The sequence below is a fragment of the Sceloporus occidentalis genome, unplaced genomic scaffold, assembly GCF_023333645.1.
Source record: "Sceloporus occidentalis isolate IW3139 unplaced genomic scaffold, rSceOcc1.0.p SCAF_136, whole genome shotgun sequence".
In the NCBI taxonomy this organism is placed as follows: domain Eukaryota; kingdom Metazoa; phylum Chordata; class Lepidosauria; order Squamata; family Phrynosomatidae; genus Sceloporus; species Sceloporus occidentalis.
Window position 1 is genome coordinate 86,539 of NW_028317116.1, and position 23,311 is coordinate 109,849.

General features: G+C 42.8%; 2 protein-coding genes across 4 annotated transcripts; one reads left to right on the forward strand and one right to left on the reverse strand.

The window, feature by feature from the left end:
• The first annotated feature begins 4,351 nt into the window (after positions 1–4,351).
• LOC149281250 (mannose-1-phosphate guanylyltransferase regulatory subunit alpha) lies at positions 4,352–10,174 on the forward strand. 3 transcript variants are annotated; one of them, XM_089499501.1, is made up of 13 exons: positions 4,352–4,391; positions 5,031–5,128; positions 5,232–5,335; positions 5,477–5,669; positions 6,458–6,535; positions 6,636–6,766; positions 6,901–6,915; positions 8,477–8,608; positions 8,781–8,878; positions 8,969–9,015; positions 9,304–9,396; positions 9,503–9,671; positions 10,074–10,174. In XM_089499501.1, the coding sequence occupies exons 1-13, from the start codon at positions 4,352–4,354 to the stop codon at positions 10,172–10,174; spliced, it is 1,299 nt and encodes a 432-aa protein (XP_089355627.1). The 3 variants fall into 3 exon arrangements, with proteins under 3 accessions (XP_089355627.1, XP_089355628.1, XP_089355629.1); XM_089499502.1 differs by lacking the exon at positions 6,901–6,915 and adding an exon at positions 8,025–8,042 and having other exon boundaries at positions 6,476–6,535; positions 8,492–8,608; XM_089499503.1 differs by lacking the exon at positions 6,901–6,915 and having other exon boundaries at positions 6,476–6,535.
• Positions 10,175–11,791: 1,617 nt separating this feature from the next.
• LOC149281251 (rac GTPase-activating protein 1-like) lies at positions 11,792–21,522 on the reverse strand. Its single transcript, XM_089499464.1, has 16 exons — positions 21,438–21,522; positions 21,142–21,344; positions 20,380–20,507; positions 20,098–20,176; positions 18,958–19,008; positions 17,734–17,814; positions 16,203–16,332; positions 15,117–15,226; positions 14,728–14,901; positions 14,546–14,641; positions 13,865–14,063; positions 13,498–13,603; positions 13,156–13,288; positions 12,657–12,756; positions 12,317–12,379; positions 11,792–11,871 (listed from the first exon to the last, which is right to left on the reverse strand). Exons 1-16 carry the CDS (start codon positions 21,520–21,522, stop codon positions 11,792–11,794), a joined length of 1,818 nt encoding a protein of 605 aa, XP_089355590.1.
• Positions 21,523–23,311: the final 1,789 nt, after the last annotated feature.

The window sequence follows — 23,311 nt, forward strand, 5'->3', positions numbered from 1 at the left end:
TTTTGGACAGAGGACTTTAATCGGATTGAAGAGGCTGAAGAGCCACAGGTGCATTCCACTGGATTGTGTAGGACCCTCAGCAGTCCCAATCAAGACGGACTAGCCGGAAAAAAAGGACACACAAGCTAAAACCCTGTTTACTTGAGGGGCTCCTTGCTCTCCTTTGGGACAAGGTTGTACTAGACATTGTTTTTAGAGAATTCATACAATAATCAATTTATTACAAGGAGGACAGTGATGTCTAACGAGACAGGAGGTTGGGAACGGTGGGAAAGGGCCGCACGTCGCATGAGACAGACTCTCTAGCTGTTTATATCCTATACCCCTGAGTTCAAACACCAGTTCTTCCGCTGCTGTTAAATGCTGCTGGCCTTTTATTTGAGTAAACTTTGTTTTAAGGCCTTGGTTTACACAAATTTCCAACAATTCTTCCTGGAAAAGTCATGGCGAGTGGTCTTAACTAATGCTTTGTGGGAGTTAAATCAGAAGTTTGTTATATTATACGAGACAATTCCGCTCCTGTATGTCGGTAGCAAAAGAAGCAATGGATACGGTCTACTGCCAGCTGGCTACCGATGATGAGCGCCTACCAGTGATCCATGATCTCATACATGACCGTTCCTTTGCCTGAAGTACAGTTGATGTCACCAAGGTTTTACGTTTCTAGATACTCGAGAATAAGAATGTCCTGCTCAGTGGCCACACATGGCCCTTGAGAGCTACTTTAATGCCCTAGCATGTCTAAAACACAGTATACACTGTTTAATAAAACCAGCGATTCTGAATGATATAACGCCTGGCCTGTAGGGAAGTTGGACCACTCTTGGTTCTCTTACCCAACGCGATAAACGAGCGAGCAGCAAAGCATATATGAGCTAAAAACGCCAAAGTGTATGAGCTGAAAAGCCAGCGTCACAGTGCCACATCCGTTTTCATCGTGTTCAGGGAAGAAATAGTACTATTTCCATGAGCACACGATGGAGGAGGATGAGGAGGAGAGGGCGGTGGTATAAGTTAATTGTGACATTCGGGGGGGGCTGTTTTGAAATGCGTTGGATGTTACATTGTATCAGGACAGAGCATTACGCGCGCTATGCAGAAGTTAAAGGCGGTATCTACTCCCAGAAAAATGTTTTAATGGCCGTCTGGTACATTGGGGGATATTCTCTGGTTCATATCCTAGTTCATCCGCCAGTTTGTGATATTCTCTATCGGGGCAGTTGCCTTATGGGCTAGCTCTGAGCGAGGGGCATTTCACCTGCCTGCATCCACATCCAGATGCCACAGAGGGAAGAAAGAAATGTAGCCAGCGCATTTTAATGAGACAGGACCACCGTACGCTGAAACGATCGCACATGCTGAGCTGGCCTGTCCGTACTTAATGTGTTGGAAATACCTACAGGGCAATGAATATTACCCCACATGCAAATCATCAGTCGCTGATGTTGCTATTCTAGAGTTTTTAGAAAAGTGTAGCAAGTAAAATTATGCCCTTAACATCCTTGCACCCACAAGATGCTGCACTCTCCACCATTCGTATTTAGTCACTCCCCGCTCCACCTATCGCACTCACTTTTACTTCTTGCTCTGTAGGGACGATGCAGGGAAGTTGCGTTGACTGCTTCGGGAACTTGCAGGACGCACTTTGGACATGCCAGCCGCCAACCGCAGAATTAGAGAACTGAGTGACAGTAAATCGGCGCACTCTGAGGTCACGCAAAGCTTTTTATTGGGGAAGAATACATGTATGTTGCCGCGTGTGCACAGCTGTGGACACGGAGAGAAAGCTATTCCAGCAGGTTTATAAAAAGTGAGATATTCACTCAAAGAGAGGGCGTAAAGTTGAATATTTGGAGCAAGTGCCTGTGCCGTGTGCTCTCAGCTGCTATAAGCCAGATACCAAGAGGTAAAATCTCTTTTACCCTCCGGATCCGGGGTAGGGGGGAGGGGGCTGGGGGTCTTTAAACAGACTGAAAGGAGCTCCTCGTTAAGTTTGTATATTAGTCGGGGGTCTCCTCCAAGCTGCTCTGACTTGAACTGTTTATTTATTAGCTCATTCTGAACAGAATTTTATTTATTGGAATTTTGTGTTGCTTTTCCTGAGTTTGTCTTTTTTTCTGTTTTGGAGTGAATAAAGTATGTATAGAAATAAAGTTAACGAGGGTGTACAGAAGCCAAAGCCTGCGTGATCTGTACTAATAAGAGGTTGCTTCCATACAAAATACTGCATTTATTACTGTTTTATTGGGGAGAAGAGTCTACCTGGTATAAGAAAATGACACTTGGGGGTTAAACACCTGGATTTACAGAAACAAAAAGGTGATGGGAGCCCCGCTCAAAAGGAGCTTACAATCTAGGAGGAGGTGGGGGGAATAATACACGAGAAGTGAACTTTTTAAAAGAACTGACCCTGAGATTCTTGAACTATTAACCATTTCATAGCCCATTGGGAGCTGGGAGATCACGATGGAGTCCCCATGTTTTCTGGAAAGGATTACCAGCCATATGATTGTTTTTTTTTATTAGGTTACTACTCGCCACAAGCACTTTTTCTACGGGCCCAGTCCGGTGGCAACCTGAGACCAGACGGAAATATAATATTATAATATAAACCTCTGACGTATCCTCCTGAAAGGGGTCCGCGCTGCACCCGCCTGCCCAAAGCCTGAGTCACGGGACGGCTCTATATTTAATTCTCGTAGCCATATGAGGTGGTGTTTGTGTCCAGAGCCTTCCAGTTAAGGGAGGGGGTAAGAGGTGTTAATTACCGCACATAATCCGGTGTATACACAGGGTACACAGGGTACATGTCACCAGCCTTCCACAATTACAAACCACACGCAATTTGTGAGACCTCATTAAAGCCTGAGCGACCATTGTTCGGCGAGATGTTACTGGACACTCTGGAACTCGTATTCCATGATAAGTGTGTCGAAAATAGCCACGGCTCACACCTACCCACCCCCTGGGGTAACAGAAGGCACGGCATTGTACACAAAGGAAAATATGCCCCGTTACATGTATTTATGAGACCCAAAAGCTGCACAGGCGGGTATGTGGGCATTAACTTGGGAAGGTCCAGGGGCTGCATTAGAGAGGAATTGTTACTATCCCTGCATTTAGCTAAATTACTTTTTTTAGTTGTGCATTGATATTATATATTAAACTTCATGCAGATTGATGCACGCATTCCTCAAGTCTCCCCGGTACTTATAGAAGCCTTAGCAGATCTATCATTTTATTCTTTACTCTGAAGAGTTAATGATAGACAAAAAAAGATTTTTTTTTCCCCAGTTTCTTCGGCAACAGCCTATCAGTGCCTAGTTCTTTGTCACGTGGCAATAAAGTGTTCCTGGCAAAAAAAAAAAATATGGAAACAGAAAAATTATAACCGATAAAAGAAACGTTTCCAACGTTGAATATTAAAAAAAAAAAATGTTAAATTCAACAGTGTAGTTGGGAGAGCCGGGAATAGATCCACAAAACAAATTTTAAAAAGAAACTACACAAAACCAAAAACAAACTGAACAAAGTGAATTAAAAACTAAAAAAAAAATACAAAACCAATAATAAACTATGCAAATCCACTACACAAACCCCAATGAAAAAAACTACACCAAATCAATAACAACTGTAAAAAAAATGTTAAAAAAAAGTACACAAGACCAATAAAAAATAAACAAACTAACAACCCCCTGCGTTACAAACCATCACCCCCCCCCCCCACCACCAGGAAGCAGGGCTCCTTAACTTCTAAGGCAATTGTGAATGACTCGTTGTCATGGGAACCAAGCAGAGCTCTGACAGCGACACGTCAGGCCTCTCCCGTTATGTAGCCTATCAGAAGCGTCAAAGCATGAAAAACTACAACACCCAGAATCCCTCGCGGCGGCTGACGCTTCACCGAGAGCCACTGACGCGGAAGTGAGGCGAAAAAAAGGTAAACCGTGTTTTAAATGGGAAGAGGTAAGCGCCGGGTTATTTATTGATGAGAAATGATTATTAATTATTATGTAATGTGTGCCTATCGTAATTCGGGTTAATATACCGCAAGGGGCCGCCTGCTGAGTAATCTGCAGCTCGTGCCAAATGCCAAGGGTTCATCGCACTGTCCCTATGGGCCCTTATCTGTCAGACCAAATGAAGAAATCACCATAGTAACTAAAGATGCGTTTTTGGTGGTTGCTCCAAGTGTAGGGAGCTTGGTTTGCACCAGAAATGCCACAGACTAATGTATGTGACGGTGGGCGCTGCGCCTTGCTGGTGGGCATGTGTTGGCAGACGGGGTGGTTTGGCTCATGTACCGGGTACATGGTATGTAACGCTGTTTATCTCTTCAGGTCCTGCAGGAATGCTGAAAGCTGTCATCTTAATTGGGGGCCCCCAGAAGGGTGAGTATGAGAAACAGTCACTTGTATTGGTGAATTGGGCAGATGAAACCCATGCGGGGTATTTAAAGAGTTAAATGGATAAAAACCATCAGCGGGATCAGGATTCTGATGTTAGTATATACAATTATCTCGGATATCCACATGCCTGAAAGACAACCAATAAGGAGAGGGGTATGTGTTTTTATTAATGAAACAATCTGCGAGCAGATCGGCCCCATTCGGCCCCCCGTCTAGTCGCCCTGCTGTAAAGACTCAAACCTTAATCAGTCGTTGGTCTCGTCTTAGATTCAGGAGCAACACTGCGTGTTTAATACGCTCACTGTATTACCCTCTACCACTTCTGCAGGGAGGCTGTTTATCTTATCTACAACCCTCTCGCTAAAGTAAATCATAAGCCTCTGACTCTCTAGTTAGATTATGGCCTCTTGTAATATTTCCCCTCCTAAACATCCCTCCTGTACTTTTAACTGACCTTTTAAGTATTTGATTCTATCCCATCTTCCTCTTTCTCTCTTCTCCTCCAAGCCAGACATATTGAAGTGAAAGCTGGTAGAAGTTGCTCTCAGAGGGTCGTTGAGTATAAATGTAAACCTCGGAGGGCCTCTGCTCGCGTGCTGACATCTGCTTTCTATGTTCTAGGTACCCGTTTTCGCCCGTTATCCTTCGAGGTTCCCAAACCTCTGTTTCCAGTGGCCGGTGTCCCTATGTTACAGCACCATATCGAAGCATGTAGTAAGGTATAGCTATGCCTGGTCTGTGCCGACCTATGATATATATATATCATATGTCATATATGGTGTGGGTGGAGCTAATGCAATGTATGGATCTTTTATCTCTCAGGTGCCAAATCTCAAGGAGATTTTGCTGATTGGCTTCTATCAGCCAAATGAAGCCCTCAGCCGGTTCCTTCTTACAGCCCAGCAGGAGTTTAAAGTCGCAATAAGGTGATGATTGTGACCTCATCGTTCAGCGTTACAAATCTGCAACTTGGGGTCTTGTTTGCACCATACTTAACCCCCGAAAGGATGTCGGCTTCTTACTTTACTTTTTGATGAACATTCTTTCTCGCTTTTTCTTTTTGTTAGATACCTGCAAGAGTTTTCAGCCCTAGGAACAGGTGGGGGGATTTATCATTTCCGCGATCAGATCCTCTCTGGGGGGCCACAAGCTTTCTTTGTGATGAATGCCGATGTGTGCTCAGAGTTCCCGCTGCTCCAGATGCTCGACTTCCAGAGAGCTCATGAAGAAACGCACAGCTACATCATGCTGGGGACGGCGGTAAGTGGAGAGAAGAAACAGAACTATTATTTACTATACATTACTATTCAAAAGTTTGGGGACGCTTGGAAATGTTCTTGTTTTTTAAATAAAAGCCAATTTTGTCCATTAAAATAACAAGAAAGGGATCAGAAATCCAGCGCAGACAGGGTTAATGTTGTCAATGACTATTGTAGCTGGAAACGGCTGTTTTTTTATGGAATCTTCATAGGCGTGCAGAGGCCCTTTATCACTCCCATCACTCCTGGGTTCCAATGGCTCTTTATCACTCCCATCACTCCTGGGTTCCAATGGCCCTTTATCACTCCCATCACTCCTAGGTTCCAATGGCCCTTTATCACTCCCATCACTCCTAGGTTCCAATGGCCCTTTATCACTCCCATCACTCCTGGGTTCCAATGGCCCTTTATCACTCCCATCACTCCTGGGTTCTAATGGCCCTTTATCACTCCCATCACTCCTGGGTTCCAATGGCACGTTGTGTTTGCTGATCCAAGTTTAAGCTTAGAAGGGTAATTGATCGTTAGAAATAATTAGAAACCCTTTTTGCAATTATGTTATAGCCAGAAATGTCCTTGTCTTTCATGAAATCAGCTGAGTGACCCCAAACTTTTGAACAGGGCCTATGTATTCTATAAACTGTTTTGCTATAACACTGGCCACTTTTGGAAAATTCACATGGGAAGCAATATCCGCTTTTTTTGTATAAAACACGGAAGATATTCGGACGGCTCCGCACTCCCCTCAGATGTGGTTAATGCTGTTAATATGAAGTTCAGCATTACGAGGTCTCTTTGTTCTCGCAGGCAAACCGGAAGCAGTCACTGAATTACGGCTGCATTGTCGCCAAGGCTGACACTCAGGAGGTAATGGATTTGAGTCGTGGACCCATCTCTGTGACGTGTCTGCAGGTTGCTGTCCGGCTCGATAGAATGAAGGTTCTGATTGTCCATTTTCTCATCTCAGGTTCTTCACTATGTAGAGAAGCCAGGAACCTTCGTGAGCGACATCATTAATTGCGGGATCTACCTCTTTTCACCATCGATCTTCCAGCACATCGCCGAGGTTTTCCAGCGGAACCAGCAAGAGCTGCAGCTGTGAGTCTGGGCTCCCTACCCCTCCGCCATACTCCGTCCGCCCATCCATCCCTCTTCTTACATTCATACTTTCTCTTTTTCTCCTTGGTTCTATGTTCCTTGTTCCTCCTTCTGCTCCTGCATGCTGAGCCCAGTTGTTCCTGCATCAGGTGAGTGCTGTGTGACGCAGACACATGGCATGAACGCACGGGGCTGTGAGTGTGGTGAAGGGATCACCAGAGTGCTTGGAGTTCCCAGAACTTCCGCTTAGAAACTCGCCACAGATTAACCCGCAGAACGCACTGATTATTATTATTATTAACATATTTCTCATGGATATCACTTTTTGCAATTAAATCAGGTCCGCTCTACATCCTAGTAGGGACAGGAGGTATATCATGAGTTAATCTGCCAAAAGTACCACAATTCTAGTGGGTTCTGTGGCTGTTGGGCTATTGTAGCGTTTTTCACCCATGGAATAAATTGCATTAGAGATGATAGAGTACAACACCCATTATCCCCAGCCACGTATATACTTTTTTTTAGTGGTGGTGGCACGGTCTTTGCTCTGGTCCTGGTTGATGATCACGGGACATGAAACACGAGGGCCGCTCTTCTCTAGTCTCACGCTTCTTTTTCTACCTTCTTGATTTCAAATGGAGGTTTTAGCGGACGGATCGGATTAGCACGTGGCAGTTTTTGGTGGATCAGGGCTTTATATTTAAACCGCCTGTATCTGCCTTGAATTATAATAATAATAATAATTATATGGTTTACCAAAACTCGGGCTCCTCTTTTTCCACCGGAACTTCTTCGTTCCGACGTTTTAAGTCTCTGATCCTTTGCTTTTCTATCACTTTATTGTAAGAATGTAACACAGACCGATCTTACCTTCCCCTGCATTATTTCTGCTTTGTTACCCCGTCCCAGGTTGCTTACCTGTCTCATCCTTCTTATTGTTTGCTGGTTTACATAATAATACGTGAAATAAGCGAATGTGAGTATTTCGGTTAATTGTCATGAGATTAACACCAAGTTTTGATTGCTTGGATAAGACACTTGGTGATGTCCCTCCCTGGCGAGTCTACAGGTTGGCTGCGGCTCTGTGAGTTTTATTTGAATAGCCCACAGAAGCTCCCAATGAACTTTAGAGAGACTCAGCGGGGTCCTGTGTCTTCTCATCCATGAGGGTCCGAGATGGCCGCGACTAATGCACGGTGTGAAGGTGAAATTTGTAGCATTGGTAAATTATTTATTAAATTCCACAATCGTTTAAGAGGGAAGGAATGCCGGGAACGTCGCACACACCTTGCATATAATTATCCATATTTTATTTTTAATTCCCCTTAACCCTATGAGTGCTGTGCAGGTGTAAGGAACTCTTCCTTCCTTACTGGTTGGCACACAAAAGTTTAAGAAGAGAGATTACTCAAAGCGCCAGTAAGAGGCAGATACGTTAGTACAGGGGATCGCATTAGACTCCCAAGTTATAGTTAATTGTCAGTGATGTGTTTTTGGAAGTCGATTAAAATGTTTCCTCTCGCGTCCTTTGTTAATCTGCCGTATTAAAGCAGACTCAGAACTCAATAACACCATCGTCTCATCCCAGCACGGAATAACATCGCACCTTGGCTAATCTGCCAAGTAATTTGGCCCTTTAAAGAGTTTAATTAAATGCTTTTGGTCTTAAAAGGGAAGCGATCTCATTTCCCATGCTTTTTGCACCCACAGCGAGGAGAACTCGAGCTGGCAGCGGACGGAGGTCATTCGGCTGGAGCAGGACGTGTTCACGGCTTTGGCAGGACGTGGCCGGCTTTACGTGTACAAAACAGATGGGTTCTGGAGCCAGATTAAATCAGCAGGGTGAGAAAAGGGGTCAAAAACCCGAAACACAGGTATTCCGTACAAGAGACGGATGACCTGCAGCCTTCCACGTGTTGTAATACAACGTCCATCAGCGTCTGCCTGAGCGTAAGGCACGTGGAAAGCGTCCAACCAGGAGACTGACGAGGAAAAATTGTTTATTTCTATGCAGGTCGGCAATCTACGCCAGCCGCCTGTACCTAACCCAGTACCACACAACGCACCCGGAGAGGCTCGCTGTGACCAAGGACGGTGGTCCCACGATCCTAGGTAACCATACACAGCTTAACTAAATGGGTATTTGCCTTTATTGTGTAATAGGGCCAAATCAGTAACCCACGTGCATCTCTTTTATTACAGGAAATGTATATATTCATCCTACAGCCAAAGTGGATCCTTCTGCAGTGGTGAGAAATGACCTACGGCAGGGTGGTCTGCGCAGGGGCCGCACCCTATCTGTTATATAAAGCAGCAGAACCTTAGGGTTTCCCAGTTAGTTCCCTGTTTCCCCCCCATGCTGGCACACAGATTAATCCATTTAATGGAGTCGTTGTCTGGATAGGGACAGTCTGGATATTCTGTTTTTGAGCTGTACATTATAATCTCGGATTGGGTAATTTGCTTGCATGTGCCCCACCCATAATAAGATATATTCTACATTCTGTCTTTTGTTAATGCCCATTTTTTCTTTGCAGTTGGGCCCGAACGTTTCCATAGGTATGGGAGTAATTATCGGAGCCGGGGTGAGAGTAAGAGAGTCAATCATTCTGCATGGAGCCATCCTACAGGTAAGAGCTGTACCCCGTGTTACTATATGATGTGACCAGCAGTCCCATCGCTGCAGCCACCAGAGCAATGATCATCCCTTACACACCGACTCGTCTTGTTCACTAGGATCACAGCTGTGTGTTAAACACCATTGTCGGATGGGACAGCAGCATCGGACGCTGGGCTCGAGTGGAGGGGACTCCAAGTGACCCCAATCCTAATGACCCCTATGCCAAGATAGACAGTGAGACCTTGTTCCGAGAGGGGAAGCTGACCCCATCTATTACAATTCTAGGTAAGGAGTTCTCAATTTTGCCTTTGATTTATTTTAAACCGGCTTCATGCACAAAACTGACATATATTATATATACTGACTCGCCCATTACAATCTACACATGTACACCTGCGTTAACGTTGGCTGAGCTTACACAGTATCAGGTTTGCCGACTTTAACTCCATATTGATTTGTGCTGGTGGTAACGGGGTTTTTATACTGATTTTACAGCATGTTGGTCTCTGCAGTTTTGGGGTCCTGTTGAGTTCGCTAGAGCTGTCCGATTTCTAATAACGCAATTACTCCGTTCTCCCTTAAAGGCTATGGTTTTGCAGTCAAAAGTGTGGGGAAGAAACAAAAATGACGTTTTAAGAAAATGCAGTTGGTTAACATATCTGACCAAATGTCCTATTTTGCTTTCAGGTTGTAACGTGTCAATACCTGCCGAGGTTGTGATATTAAACTCCATCGTCCTCCCACACAAAGAACTGAGCCGCAGTTTCAAGAATCAGATAATTCTGTAGAGTGGGAACTGCTCTGTGCTTCAGGGAAAAATGCAATCGGTCCGGGCCAACCGTCCACGAATTCTCTGGACCACAGACCCCATGGCAGCAAAAGAGTTGTAGATTTGTGACACTTCCCACCTTTCAGGCACGGAGGACAGGAATACTTGGACGATAAATTACTTGCATTTAAGTTAAAGATGACTAGCTGTGTGTATATATATATATATATATATATATATATATATATATATATATGAACCCGATGGGTAATCTCGCCACTTTAATAAAGTCAGATGCACAAAATAAGCTGGTTACAGATTCTGAACTTGTGCTTCATTAAAATAACTTCAACCTTTCCCTTAACCTCCTCTTCTCTGGGAAGATGTCCCACTAAAGTGTTGAGACCTTGTGTGCCAGATATATATTGGGGGGGGTTTGAAGCCAAAGAGTCTGCAGTCTGGGGTTTAAAGCAGCTTTGTAAAAGTTGATAGAGGGGAAGGCTGTAAGAGCAAAACAATTAATAAATCTGTTTTAAAAATTTTAATTTCCGGCGCATTTCTTGAAAAGGTCAGTTGGATGAATTAACGGATGTAATGGTGACCTCTTTTCTTTCTAGCGGGCAACAGAATGGGCCAATTGGCAGGCCCATAACGTTGGTTGGTGTTTAGACCATGTTTCAAACAGCACCTGAATAATTCTGTATGCATGATCCCCAGTAAGAACACCTATTACACTATATTAGTAAATATAATTATATTAAATATTTATTACAATATATTAGGAATATAATTTAATTATATTGGAAATCTATTACATTATATTGGTAAATATATTAGGAAATATATTCTATTAAATTGGGGATATATATTATATCTACTAATAGACGCTATTTTTCTGTGTTTTTCTGCTTGGGCAGATAGATGGGCCAAATAGTTATCTGCTGACAAATTTCTATGTTTCTATGCTTAAACAGTAAACAATTTATATGGGCGAATTGATGCACACGGTTGCGTATAGTAATTTTGGACCCAAAAAACTTCCTTGCTATGTTTGATATGCAGTGTGGGCAGTTTGAGGTCCGCAACTTGCAGAAAATTTGGCCCTAGAGTAAGAGTCCCCTGCTTTTGTCACTTGAACTGTTGCAGAATGAGTATGGCCGGGATTGCAGTCACAATGCAGGGTCCCAGCGTTACTGAAGTCTGAGCCCAAATACAGAATGCTTATGAACATGGCGGAATCTGTCAGGGTCTAGCTACAGATTCAAATCCCCATAGATATCAGAGAGGAACACGGGCTTCCAACACCAGCCCGCAGCAAGAATGGCAGGCAAAAATCACAAGTATCTGCTACTGTTCCTTTTATTTTAAATATAAATAATTATAGTTACAAATATTTTAGTGAAGGATAATATCCAACTTGTCCAGTTGCTGAAGTGACGATTGAAAAAAAGATTCATGTGATCAGCACATCGACCGGGACCCCAACACCACTCACAGATCCGAAGTATAAGTGCTTAGAGAAGACATAGAAATAACACCTCTGTGCTTATCGGTCATTACAAGTTCTCTCGTCAAAATTATTATATGTTACATCAATGCTTTAAATCTTCTGTTTTTGTTACATTTAGGGACATTCTCAATCCTCCTGTTCCTTAAGCATTGGGAGAGGTGAACAATCTCCCAGGTTTTCGGGGGAGGTCAGGGTTGGATGGTACTCTGGAAGAATAAGAAGAAAAAAAAAAAATAAAGCAGATACTGGTTAACAAAAACACCCACCTTGTTTCTCACAGACCCCGTAAGACATGCTGCTGAACTACAGTGAAGTATTACAGATTGCGTCAAAATTGGGAAGGATGGGGTGTCCTGCGGCTGAGGATATTGAGAATTCTTCCAAAGATGGAATGATGCCAGGGTACCCAAAACTGCAGATTTAAAACTCACTCTGAGGCACCTGCCTTGGGCAGCCTGTATACCGGTATCTGAGCCATTCTCCATGGTTATAACCACTGAGATGGGCTCAGATAATGTTTAGCCCCATATAGCAGCCCACCTAAAATAGGCACCCATGGGCAGCTTTACATAAAACCCCGGTAGCAGGAGGGGAAAAAAAAAAAAAAGAATATTGGAGACAAGTAATTAACTTACAAATAAATGGAAGAACCTCTCGCAGGAACAGACTTGGCTAAATTCATCTCTGGCGAAGTCAGGGGGTGAAAGAGACGTCCTATATAGAAAGAGGATGATCAGTTCTGTGTGGTGTTTGTGCGACGCAGAAATCTAGGACAAGTGACTTTCATAGATTAAAAAAAATAAATTAAAAACACAACTAGAACATTTATTTCATATGGGTTCATGGATGTTAACTGCCCAGTTTTAACGTATTCCGTATAGTATTGGGTTTTACAATCATGAATAAACTTCTCTCCTTCTGGCCTTTGGGTTTAGGTTTACTTGGTACATTTTAAGCCAATCTGGTGGACAGAAGTTTTCAGATTTCTCACCCTGAGCCGCAGTAACAGAGTCACAGTTCAGATTTTCTTGATCATTTGAGAGAAACTGGTTCCAGAAACTGCACGGCACCGAGAGGAGCAGAAGCATTACCTGAGAAGAGGAGATTCACACGACGCGTACCTTAGTATATCTCTCTACTTCTCCTAACACACCTTACAACGTCTGTCTGAACCAATCAAGAATGGACCACTTAACAGGGGAGAGAGGACAGTGGGGAGGAATACATATTTTGTAAACACCATTGAATATGATTATTTAGTAAAGAAGTATTATTGATACAGACGAACACATGAAGTGGTCTCCTGTGGGCATTTTGGGCACTTAAATAACCCCACATGCATCCCTTTTCTAATTTCTGTATCCTTTATAAAATAAAGATATCACCTTTGCTACACAAACATCTCCTGCAGGGAAGGTCAGTGATGAGCAGGGACTGAATACATAATTTTATTACAGATTTCTTAAATGTTGCCGATTTAAAGCATTCACCTTTGCTTGTCGAGGGGTGTCCTGCATCATCATGACAGGACTGGGTTTTGGCATGGAATAGCCCACTACGGTGGGACCGAAGACTCGGGACAGGTTCACTTTGTCCATCTTGCATTCATGGCTACGCATTACCCTGCAAAGCACGGATTGCAGGATCAGTCAAAACAGGTACATACAATATTTCATAAATAATTAAACATTGAGGAAAACCACAAAACAAGTAGTGGTTTTGTAAGCTCTAAAGTACAATGCAGCAAGGTGTGGTGGAACAAGCCCATCGCGGGAGCTCAGTTTGGGTAGAGGCCGAGTTGGTGCTATTATACAAACGCGGGTTTGGGTTACCTGTACAGGTGCAAGATCAGAAAGGCCAAAGTGTCTCTGTTGGGTGCAGGGAGCTCATGAACTGCTTGGCAAATCTCAGCTTTTGCATCGTTCTCATTTAGAATATCTAGGGATTAAAAATTGCAGTGCATACATGTTTCAGTTGTTTATATATACATATATCTAAACGAGGCCCAATTACAATTATTGTACATGTGACGTCATTCTGATTTTTATAAACCGAGCATAAAAGCAAACTGATATTTTTTAACATGTGGGAAATTATTTTTTAATCAGCAGTCTGTGGGAAATGGCGTTCATATAGGAATAAGGAAATGCATTTAACTCTCCTAGTAAATCCCGGAACACAATTTGTCTCTCTCCATACCGGCAGCGTCCATAAACAGAGAGTGCAGGGAGAAAGTGAGCAGAGGTTCTTCCAGGTTGCGCAGAAAATCCTTCAGAGCCCCACACACTGCATGGATGTCTTCTTTGGCCAACTGTTGTGCCTTGGCTTTGCCGCAGAGAAGTTTCTGCTTCAGATCCTTGACCTGGCGATCGCCCCCTGAAAGCCTGTAGATTCCTCTCTGGTATTGAGATCCCACAGAAATTATATATTTTGTTATTTTAGGGGTTTCACATATATATTCAATCAATCAGGAGTCTGCACAAAGTTACACATTCCACCTTTTTGACTTAATTGGACATTATGAAGGTTCGACCCTAGTCAGCTTTTTGTGCTGGAAGGGGTAAGACGGTCCTGCATAATAAATAGTCAAACCTAAGATGGTTCAAGAACCTCTCAACTCTGTCCTCTGCCTCTGGCACTCTTTTGGAAGCAATCACTGGCTCGCAAATGGCTCCGACGAGCTGTCGCTGGTCTGCCCAGACTTCCAGACAGCAGCGGCCCTCCTCTGATTCTGGAGGGAATTCCTCTGCTTTCACTGATTGCATTGAGGACCTAATATTACATCCCAGGCTTTAAGTGACTGTTTTGCAAGGACGTGATATAACGTCCTCCATACCCAAGGGGTTTAAATGTGTGGCCAATGTGCAATGGGAGACCTACCTCGGTGAGCCCGCGTTTCTCAATTTCATTGACACATTGTATCACCAGGCTGGGCACTCTCGGAGATGTTACCGGAGCGTAATCAGCCAGGACTCCCTGTGCAAAAGAAAATAGTGTTCAGAGATTTAGGCAAAGAGGCTGCTAGAATTCTCCGCTAGGTGTCACTATAGATTTATCATTACCTGTCCGTTTTTGGGACATACTCTCTGAGCTGGCGATGACCCGGAGGAACATTCTTTAGCGCAGTATTCCTTACACTCTGGATGAATCAAAATCCGACAGTCTCTGCATTTCAAAGACATCTTCCCAAAACGTGTTTTTTGTCCGCAAACTGCACAGATCTCCGCTCGGATCATCTGAAAGTGAACCCCATCAGACATCTCACTTAAAACAGCAAGCATTTAGAACAGAAACATACATAAACTATTTGAATATATAAACAGACATCATGGGTTTAGCGCACACAGTGTTATTAGTAATACAGACTGGAGGGTTTCTTTAAGGAGTTTTTAGGAATACACCTTTTAGTAAAAACAACATGATGGGACACAGCGGTAACCCATTTTCTCACCGTTTTGGATAGGAAAGAATGTGTCTGCGTTTGGTTACCAGGAGCTGATGGCGCGGTCTCATGGTCTGGCTCGACGGCTTCAGTAATTTTGGTTAGCATGCATGACTGATCTGTGAACATAAAGAGGAAAAACTCATATTCCAACGCTATATATTATATATATATATACACACATACACATATACACACACACACACCTAAATAATTCCTGAAACCTCGTAGGTAGGGGGTGACGAATGCTTACTGTTAAAATGAGCAGATGCATAGTGATTTTCGCTACCTATCTACTGCGCTACCAGTACCAGACCGTATGGACCGTAAGAAGAGCTGCATGATTTGCCACTATATGAATATTTAACAAGAAACATTGCACCTGACCGGGATTTACAATGTTTGCAGAAATATTTAATCCATCGAACCAGCAGACTTGCAAGCAAAAGATTAGATAAAGAAAGACACAAAAAGTAAAACAAGATGTTACATTGCAACATGGCTATACAAAAGCATATGCAAAGTAATGACTCTTCACTTTATTAGTTAACTTGCATATGAAGCTGCAGGCAGAGCTCTTAACACCATTCGTCCTGCGATCTGTACATTTACTTGCGGCTCTGGGCGCACATCGTACCGAATGGGACTATATTATGAACACAGCTTACTGGCCTCCTTATGAAAACCAAAATAGGTAAATAAAAGATCAATGAAAATAGTGAATTCTGAATTTCATGTTTACTTATTTCATGTCAGGGATCCCCAATTTAATTCAAGCCTCTTTTTGACTAAATGACAGCATTATGGCTGAATGAAGGAATTTATAGATAACATTATGTAACAGTACATTATAGTTATAGGAAAAAGTTACCAGATCTCCTACCACCCGAGAAAACCTCAGTAAAGAATAACTAAAGCCTACCTAAAAATTGGTTCACCCCAGAAATCAATGATGAGATTATGTGAATACAGACAAGGCCAGGACGCTACAGCAACAGAAGTCACCAGTCTGCCAACAAGACAAATTGACGTCCCCACCTATGTCCCTTAATACACGACGATAAAAGATAAAATAAACTTTTACAGGAGGATTACCTTGCAGGCAGAGAAGCGCGCGGCTCCTGCGCGATTTGCGGCGGGGCACGGCTTCCACGGTGGACGCTGCATGGATGGGGCCTTCGTCAGAGATGCACATTGTGGTTTTTGCAATAACCATTTCTTTGACCTACACCCCAAAAGTAAAAAACATACCAAAAAAAAATTGTGCGATCATGTAAGACATGGCACATACCCTGTCAGTAAAGTAAAGCTTTCTTTGTAATGCACACAAAAAGTTTTTATAATAATGCACCAGATCTGTGATGTCATCGTTTTATAATACGATGCCAAGGACCCTTTGGACAGACAAACTTTGGTCCTGGATGCCCAGCATTTCCTATAATCCAGCAGATGGCAATCTCTCACCACAAAAGCGCAATAACCTAAACAACCATCTGTGCTGTAATGCAGGGCGATGTATCTCTGACTAGAGAGTAGTTATGTTCCTTGGTTTAGAGAGTAGTGAATTAACACCATCTAATAATTGGGGACAAGCGCATTTTGTAGACAGCAGATCTTAACTATAACGACAAACAGACTGCCACAAAGTAAAAATGTTTATAGAGCAACATGGTATGCGATGCCAAAATAACGTAATATGGTATGTGATGCCATTATTTTTAATTAACAGGGAGCACATCGCAAAAAGAAGAATTTAAAATGTGTCTATACAAATTTGCTGGACAATCAGTCATTGATCTCCTTATGTCTATCCCATACATGTTTAAATTCCCTTTTGCACTCATCTACCGCACTCTAATGTTTGCATTAGACATTGGAAGACACTATATAAATTAAAAGAATCATCTTAAAGTTTGTTCAGCTTAATGCTGCAACATAAATCACAAAAAAGTAAAATGAGTTGCTTATTAACTTTAGCTTTGCCTAAAGCGATCCTGTGCAAAAGGACTACTATGTATTGTAGTTCAAACGCACACAGATAACACCGGCTGAGCTACCAATCTCATTGGAATCACATTACTGTGATTATTATTGTGACATTGCAGCATCTGTTAACTGCACAGCTCGCTGGGGGAGATGGGAGATGTTATCCTGACCAGACAAACCGAGGTTATCGTTCCAGACAGCTTGGTTTTATCAAACGATAACCCAGAAATAAGCAGCAGGCCTTCCCCTGCCGGTTGTTACGGCTCCGTGCCTAACCTGCCTCAGACGCCGCCGGCTTATTGGCGAGCCAAAGGCAAGTAGGAGATGGACCTAATCATATTGTGCCCGTCCCCGATCTTATAAAGAGAAGATGGAAGCCACACGCAAGCAGGGCTAGCCGAGCACTCCCTAAGGTTAGGTGGTGTCCACCATTTAATCTCCCTGATCTCGCTTTTAAAAAAGCCAGCCCTGTATAATGTATAACTAATACAGCAAGGTATTTGCCTGAAGGGCATCTCACTGGTTTAGCTGTGTAGGATGGGCTCAGTCGTCCTCGCCGAGGGATCAAATTCCCAGCAAACTCACAGGTTAGTGAATATACCCCCTATGTGGTATGGTTGATGCTGATGGCATCACTTACATTCTCAGCCACAACTGCAGCCACAGCACTCTGACTAGACCTTTTCAAGAGAGGAGCGATCAGCGGAGCAAGAGATGAACGCTGAAACGAGGAGACAAAGTTAGGGATTAGTTAAGGTCTATTACATCTCGCAAACCAAATGGCCACACTACCTCGCTATAGCCACTGAAAACATTGAGTTACATCACACTTAAATTTATAGCGCCAGCAGAGTCTATGGCGCTGTTACAATCAGGCAGTAAAAATCATTTACAATCACACACAATAACAAACCGGTACAAAAAGGCGAAGAGGGCCCTGCTCTTGTGAGCTTACAATCTAGTCAGTGGTTGAGCGGGAAGGGAAAGAGTAGGAGAGGACAGTTTGGATGGGGGTGAGTTGATCGAGTCGGGATGATCTGCAGAGGTTGTTGGTCGTTCAGATGGCTTCATTGGGGTGTCGGAGAGAAGGGGCGCAGCACGTGTGAAATCCGGAACACAGGAGTCGAAAGAGGTGATCATGGTAGAGGAGAGAATGAAAGTGTATAGTAGTTAAATGTTAGTTTAATGCAGGCATAATGTTATCCCTTCTCCTGGATTATAAAGTATATGAATTGTTTGGTCTACAGATAAAACCTAAAAAAAAGCTGAACTGTTCAGAAATGTCACCTTATTGCATGCCCGCAGAAGTGTCAGCTACAAGTTCTTGATAAACAAAAACAATAATAATAAAACGCATGGACCATTTGCAGGAAACCACATCTGCTATACCGGTACAGGTGGCTTCTGTTTACAGGGCTCGGCAGGGCGGCCCAGCAACTACCCCTGTATCCCCGGCAGAGTTGGATAAAGGGCTCTGGCACGCGCTGAGAAGGCCAGCTCCCTGGTACCAGGTTGATGATTTATGAGGAGATTCTGCCAAACCCTGCAGGGGCCTTGTATCCAAATAATGAACTTTTTATCGATTCCGGGCAGTTTGCTGACAAATGAAGTCAGGCTGGTCTTTCTCTGGCATTAATAACACCTGACCCTCCGTTCCCCCGACGTGACAGATAAGACGCGCGGAGGCCAGGAAAAGAGGCTAATATTTACGGATTGTAATTTATACTGTATATATATTACATCTGCCAGCGGTGATAAAATAAAGAATGTGTGAGCAGTTTGCATTCGGCTACAAAGTAGCAAGAGGGAACATTTCTCCGATCAGATGGTCTCTCGGAAATCAAAATAAAGGTGCATCGCTTACCCTTCTCTCTGGCTTTGGTTTAACGGGTCTCCCCGCCGGCTCGTCCAAATCCTACAGAATATAAACGTTAACGCAATATCACGAACTGGGATTATCTCATGGTACTGTAGGACAAACCTTGAAGGAATTAGACTTCTTAAAGTGAAAGCCACGTTCCAGATCCCCAATCTTAAATCTATATTTACACAAATGTACTTTTTTTTTTTTTTCTTTTTTTTTTATCTCATTGCAATATAAACAGGACCATGTGTCGTATTTCATATTATGTTGGGTGTTTGCTATCATATAATGTCTTAGATTATTGCCTCATCCCAATACAGAGAAAATAGCAATGCTCTAGTGTTTATAGCCTGGTCTGCAAACTGGATAACCCAGTTTTAGGGCACAATGTGCATGCCTGTTGACCACATTGGGCACCCAAGAGATCTATGAACAGGCGAGTTTATAGAAACCATCGAATGCTGTTTGCCAACTATGTATCCAGTAAGCGAGCGATCTCTCGGGGTAAATGAGATGGATGTGTAGATGATCAGGACGAGTGACACAACCCCTAAACACCGCGTACCAGAGACAGCAGAGCCATCTCACCAGCGAGATATGAATGATGCCTCTGGGAGAAACCGCAGGCAGCTTTGGATGGTTCAAAAACATTAAGGAAAGCAAATTACAAACAGGTTGTATTCTCAGGAGCGGGGAGGGAGCGCTAAACAGCGTGGCGGGGGGAGAAGGCTCCCCACAGGGACCTTTCTCGGCTGAACGCTCAGCGAAAGACTCCCGGTAACACCGAAAGGGACAGAAATTAGCATTTAAATTGGATGGAATGAGATTTTGTGGTTTTATTTTATTAATAAATATAAACCAGTTGTCAGAAGAATGAATACAGCAAGGGCATAGTGTAAAAGGGAAAAAACAGTGCATTACAAGGACCCCATAAGGTCCAGAGTCAGTCCTGGGGGATAAGGGAATGGGAAGAAAACTAAAGGAAGGAGAAGAGATACTCTTAGGGGGATAGATTCAAGCAGATTTAAGTGTGGGGTTAGAGTTATAATCCTACATCATTACGGCGAGCCTAAAGAAAGTGTGAGAACTCCCCAATGCCCTTCCAATCAGTCTACGGATCTTCAAATAGGATAATCTCACCAGGTCATCATCCGTTCGATCGTAGCTAATCCCAGAATAAGACAAGAAAGATGCACACGATTCATCAACAACGGAGAGCCTAAAAACACAAAAATTATATACATATTTTTCCACCTCATTGGAAGAAAACCGTGCAGACGTACAAAGAACAGGGTGAGTAAGGGGACTGGTGCTCAGCTGTACGCACCCTCAGTAATACTCAACATCACATGGTTATAGGTGATAATCCCTACAGAGATCACACCGGAGGATTTCCCATGTAAACCAGTTTGCAGCCCTAACCTGTTTCCATCCCGGGCTGCAGATCTGACTTTGTCTCTACCAAAAACAGCTAAAACAGAGTCACTGAGAGGGGCAGCCGTCTGACCATCATTCGTTATGAGATCACCGACCAGTTGGAGTTGACGTTCCTTCAAACAAACACAGGAGAAAAACGAAAACCATGACGTATTGTACATCCACACTTAATAGGGGTCAAGTGGTACAGGTCCAAAAGTTTGAGAAATAGTCTTCCCACCATAACAACTGATGGGATGAGTCCAATCAGCACAAACATTTAATCAGCTGCCGTGGCTTTTTATAGATAACCAACATTTTTATTAAAGATGTAAAGACTGTAGGTCTAATCTGAATAGATGATCTACAACCGTAAAGGCGATACAAAAAGTATAGATCAAGAGATGATTTTACACTTAACTCACATAACCACATACCCCATACCATCTATGTTCATTTCCATATGGATTAGTATGGTAATGACTATTGAGCTATACTTACATTCTGTAACATTGACATCCATGAACATACATAAGAATACATTCACACCGTTTAGGTTACCAATTAATAAGGTTGAAAATTCCTGGCTCCCTAATGTTATACCCTTACTCTGAATACATGTTCACCGATACGTTGTTGGTAGTCTCTCTCTTTACTTTGGGCACAGGGACCCTTCAGGTGTCCATGTTCCAGCAGCATAAACCCGGACTCGTTTTGTACATTCAGACAGCCAATGAACGATTGGACCCAGGTACGAAAAACCATTACCACTTTGACCAGCTCCATCTCGATCTTCTGGCGTTTCCTCATCTCCACTTCCACCTGGTTCCGCGCATGCTTAAGCATCACTTGCAGCGCTGACCGATCACTCTCACATTTCAGCAAAGTCTCTCGTTTCTCCCGTAGTTCTCTTTCCGCCTGCTGCCATTTTTTTCTTGATGCATCAAAACTTTGGGCAACTTGGATAAACTCTTGGAGAGATAGAAAGGGGAAGAGAAAAAGCTTACACGGTGCAATCATCGTGAAGACTGAATGAAGACAATATGTATAAAAGCGGCCCTTACCATCTTCTGCGGTAACATTAAATTCAATAATTTTTAGGATCTGGTCGAGGTAGCACTGCAGCGCTCGCTTACGAGTTTCCCCCATCCTGTAACAGACACACGCCAATGCTTAAAAGGTGAAGTCCACAAAGAGAAAACAAACAAAAAATCTCCTTGAGCATAAACCCCCAGCGCTGTATATAGTAAAAACTGGTTTTCGCCAATTTTGTTGCAATAACCTCCCTTTCTCCGCAGACGCCATTGTTGTCAGTCATGTAATATTTTGGGTGACTTTCCCGGCTCTAACACCGCACTGAGCTGATGCTTTATGGCAATGCTAATAAAGTCAGTTTCTCCACAAACTCATTAGTCCTAGTATCAGGCTGGATGCTTGAGACCGAGTCATTCTATTGTTTACCAAATGCAGTATAAGAATTATCTAGCAGAGTGGCCTAAAAAAAACAAAAAAACAAAAACAAAAAAAAAAAAAAACCAAACACAAAATAACTAAATATACAGCTGTCTTATATTATAATATGCAGAAACACCTACATTTCCAAACCACCAGGGCCTGTAGCGATAGACGTGTGTAACAAAGCGACAAAAAGATTTGTTATCGCCCACCAAACAAAAGTAAAAGCTCAAAAATGTATAGCAATAATTAATTTAAAATGGAAATTTTAATCAGTTGTGCGTTTTCCCCAAAACAAAAAACGCTGAACTTGCAACATATTGAGTTATAATTGATAAATGCAAACGCTTGAGGTTTTTTCCACCTAGTTCTCCATATGAACCTTGGCTGGGAGACGCAAACGCACAACGATCATTAAACCCGGCCGTAGGAATCTGCACCCTTACCGACGGCTCGCTCTATTAATAGCACACTGGAGGGGGGCTAATGTAAGCTGTCGGGAGGGGGCTCTTGAACAAAGCAACAAAGCAAATCTATTTGTAGTTTTTTTTTTCCTGGCATCAATCTAAAGCTCACGGAAGCTTAGAATTAAAGAAAAGAAAAAAAAAATATCGAACAAGTCCCCGGCTTTTCTATTTTCCGCAGTTTATTTAATTCTTTCCCTACCAAGCGTTGCTACTAATACCATAAAAAAGCATTACGCGAGTCGCCACGGTGCGGAAACAAAGCCTTCATTATACATCCAGAAGAAGAACGCACTAATGCTTAAAAACACAAAAGAAGCCAATTACCTATAGAAACACCCCAAAAATATATTAAATAAGGGTCATTGTTTTGATAACCATGGAACTATTTTTTTTTTTTTTTTGGTACCGTTCAACTGAATAGCATTCTTAGAGTAAGATGAAAAGTTCCGAAGGCTTTGAGGAAGGACCTCTGAGGTCTTTAATATCTACTTAAGTCTCGGACATCAATTTTGGTGTCTTGTAAGCACTTTCTGTTAATGGCGTCAGGGTCGGGTGTCTCAGAGCGTAAACAAATAAGTATGATGATAGAAAGAAAAAGAAAAAAAAAAAAAAGGCAAGCTAATCAATCAAATCATTAAAAATGGTAGATTTCACACTGCTCAATGGCACTTATTCTGTGAATTTGCTTGCTGTGCAAATTATTCTCTATTAGAATAAAAAAAAAATTAAGATTTGTCTGCATAAATGGCTTTTTACAGGGTCAATGATCAACGGAGTAAAAAACAAAAACAAAACCAAAATAAATAATGCCTCCGTGAGCGGATATCTCTACACTCATTATGAACACTAATATTGTTTTGAAGAACTACCTATCTCAGAGAAAACTACGCACTACTACAGTAACCATTCCTTCCTTACAGCCAGAGACCCAAAACACAGAAGGGATCCAGCCACGGTGTAAATACTGCCTGAAGTGCCTGTTATTCTAGATCCCCCCCCACACTCCTAGTGGATAA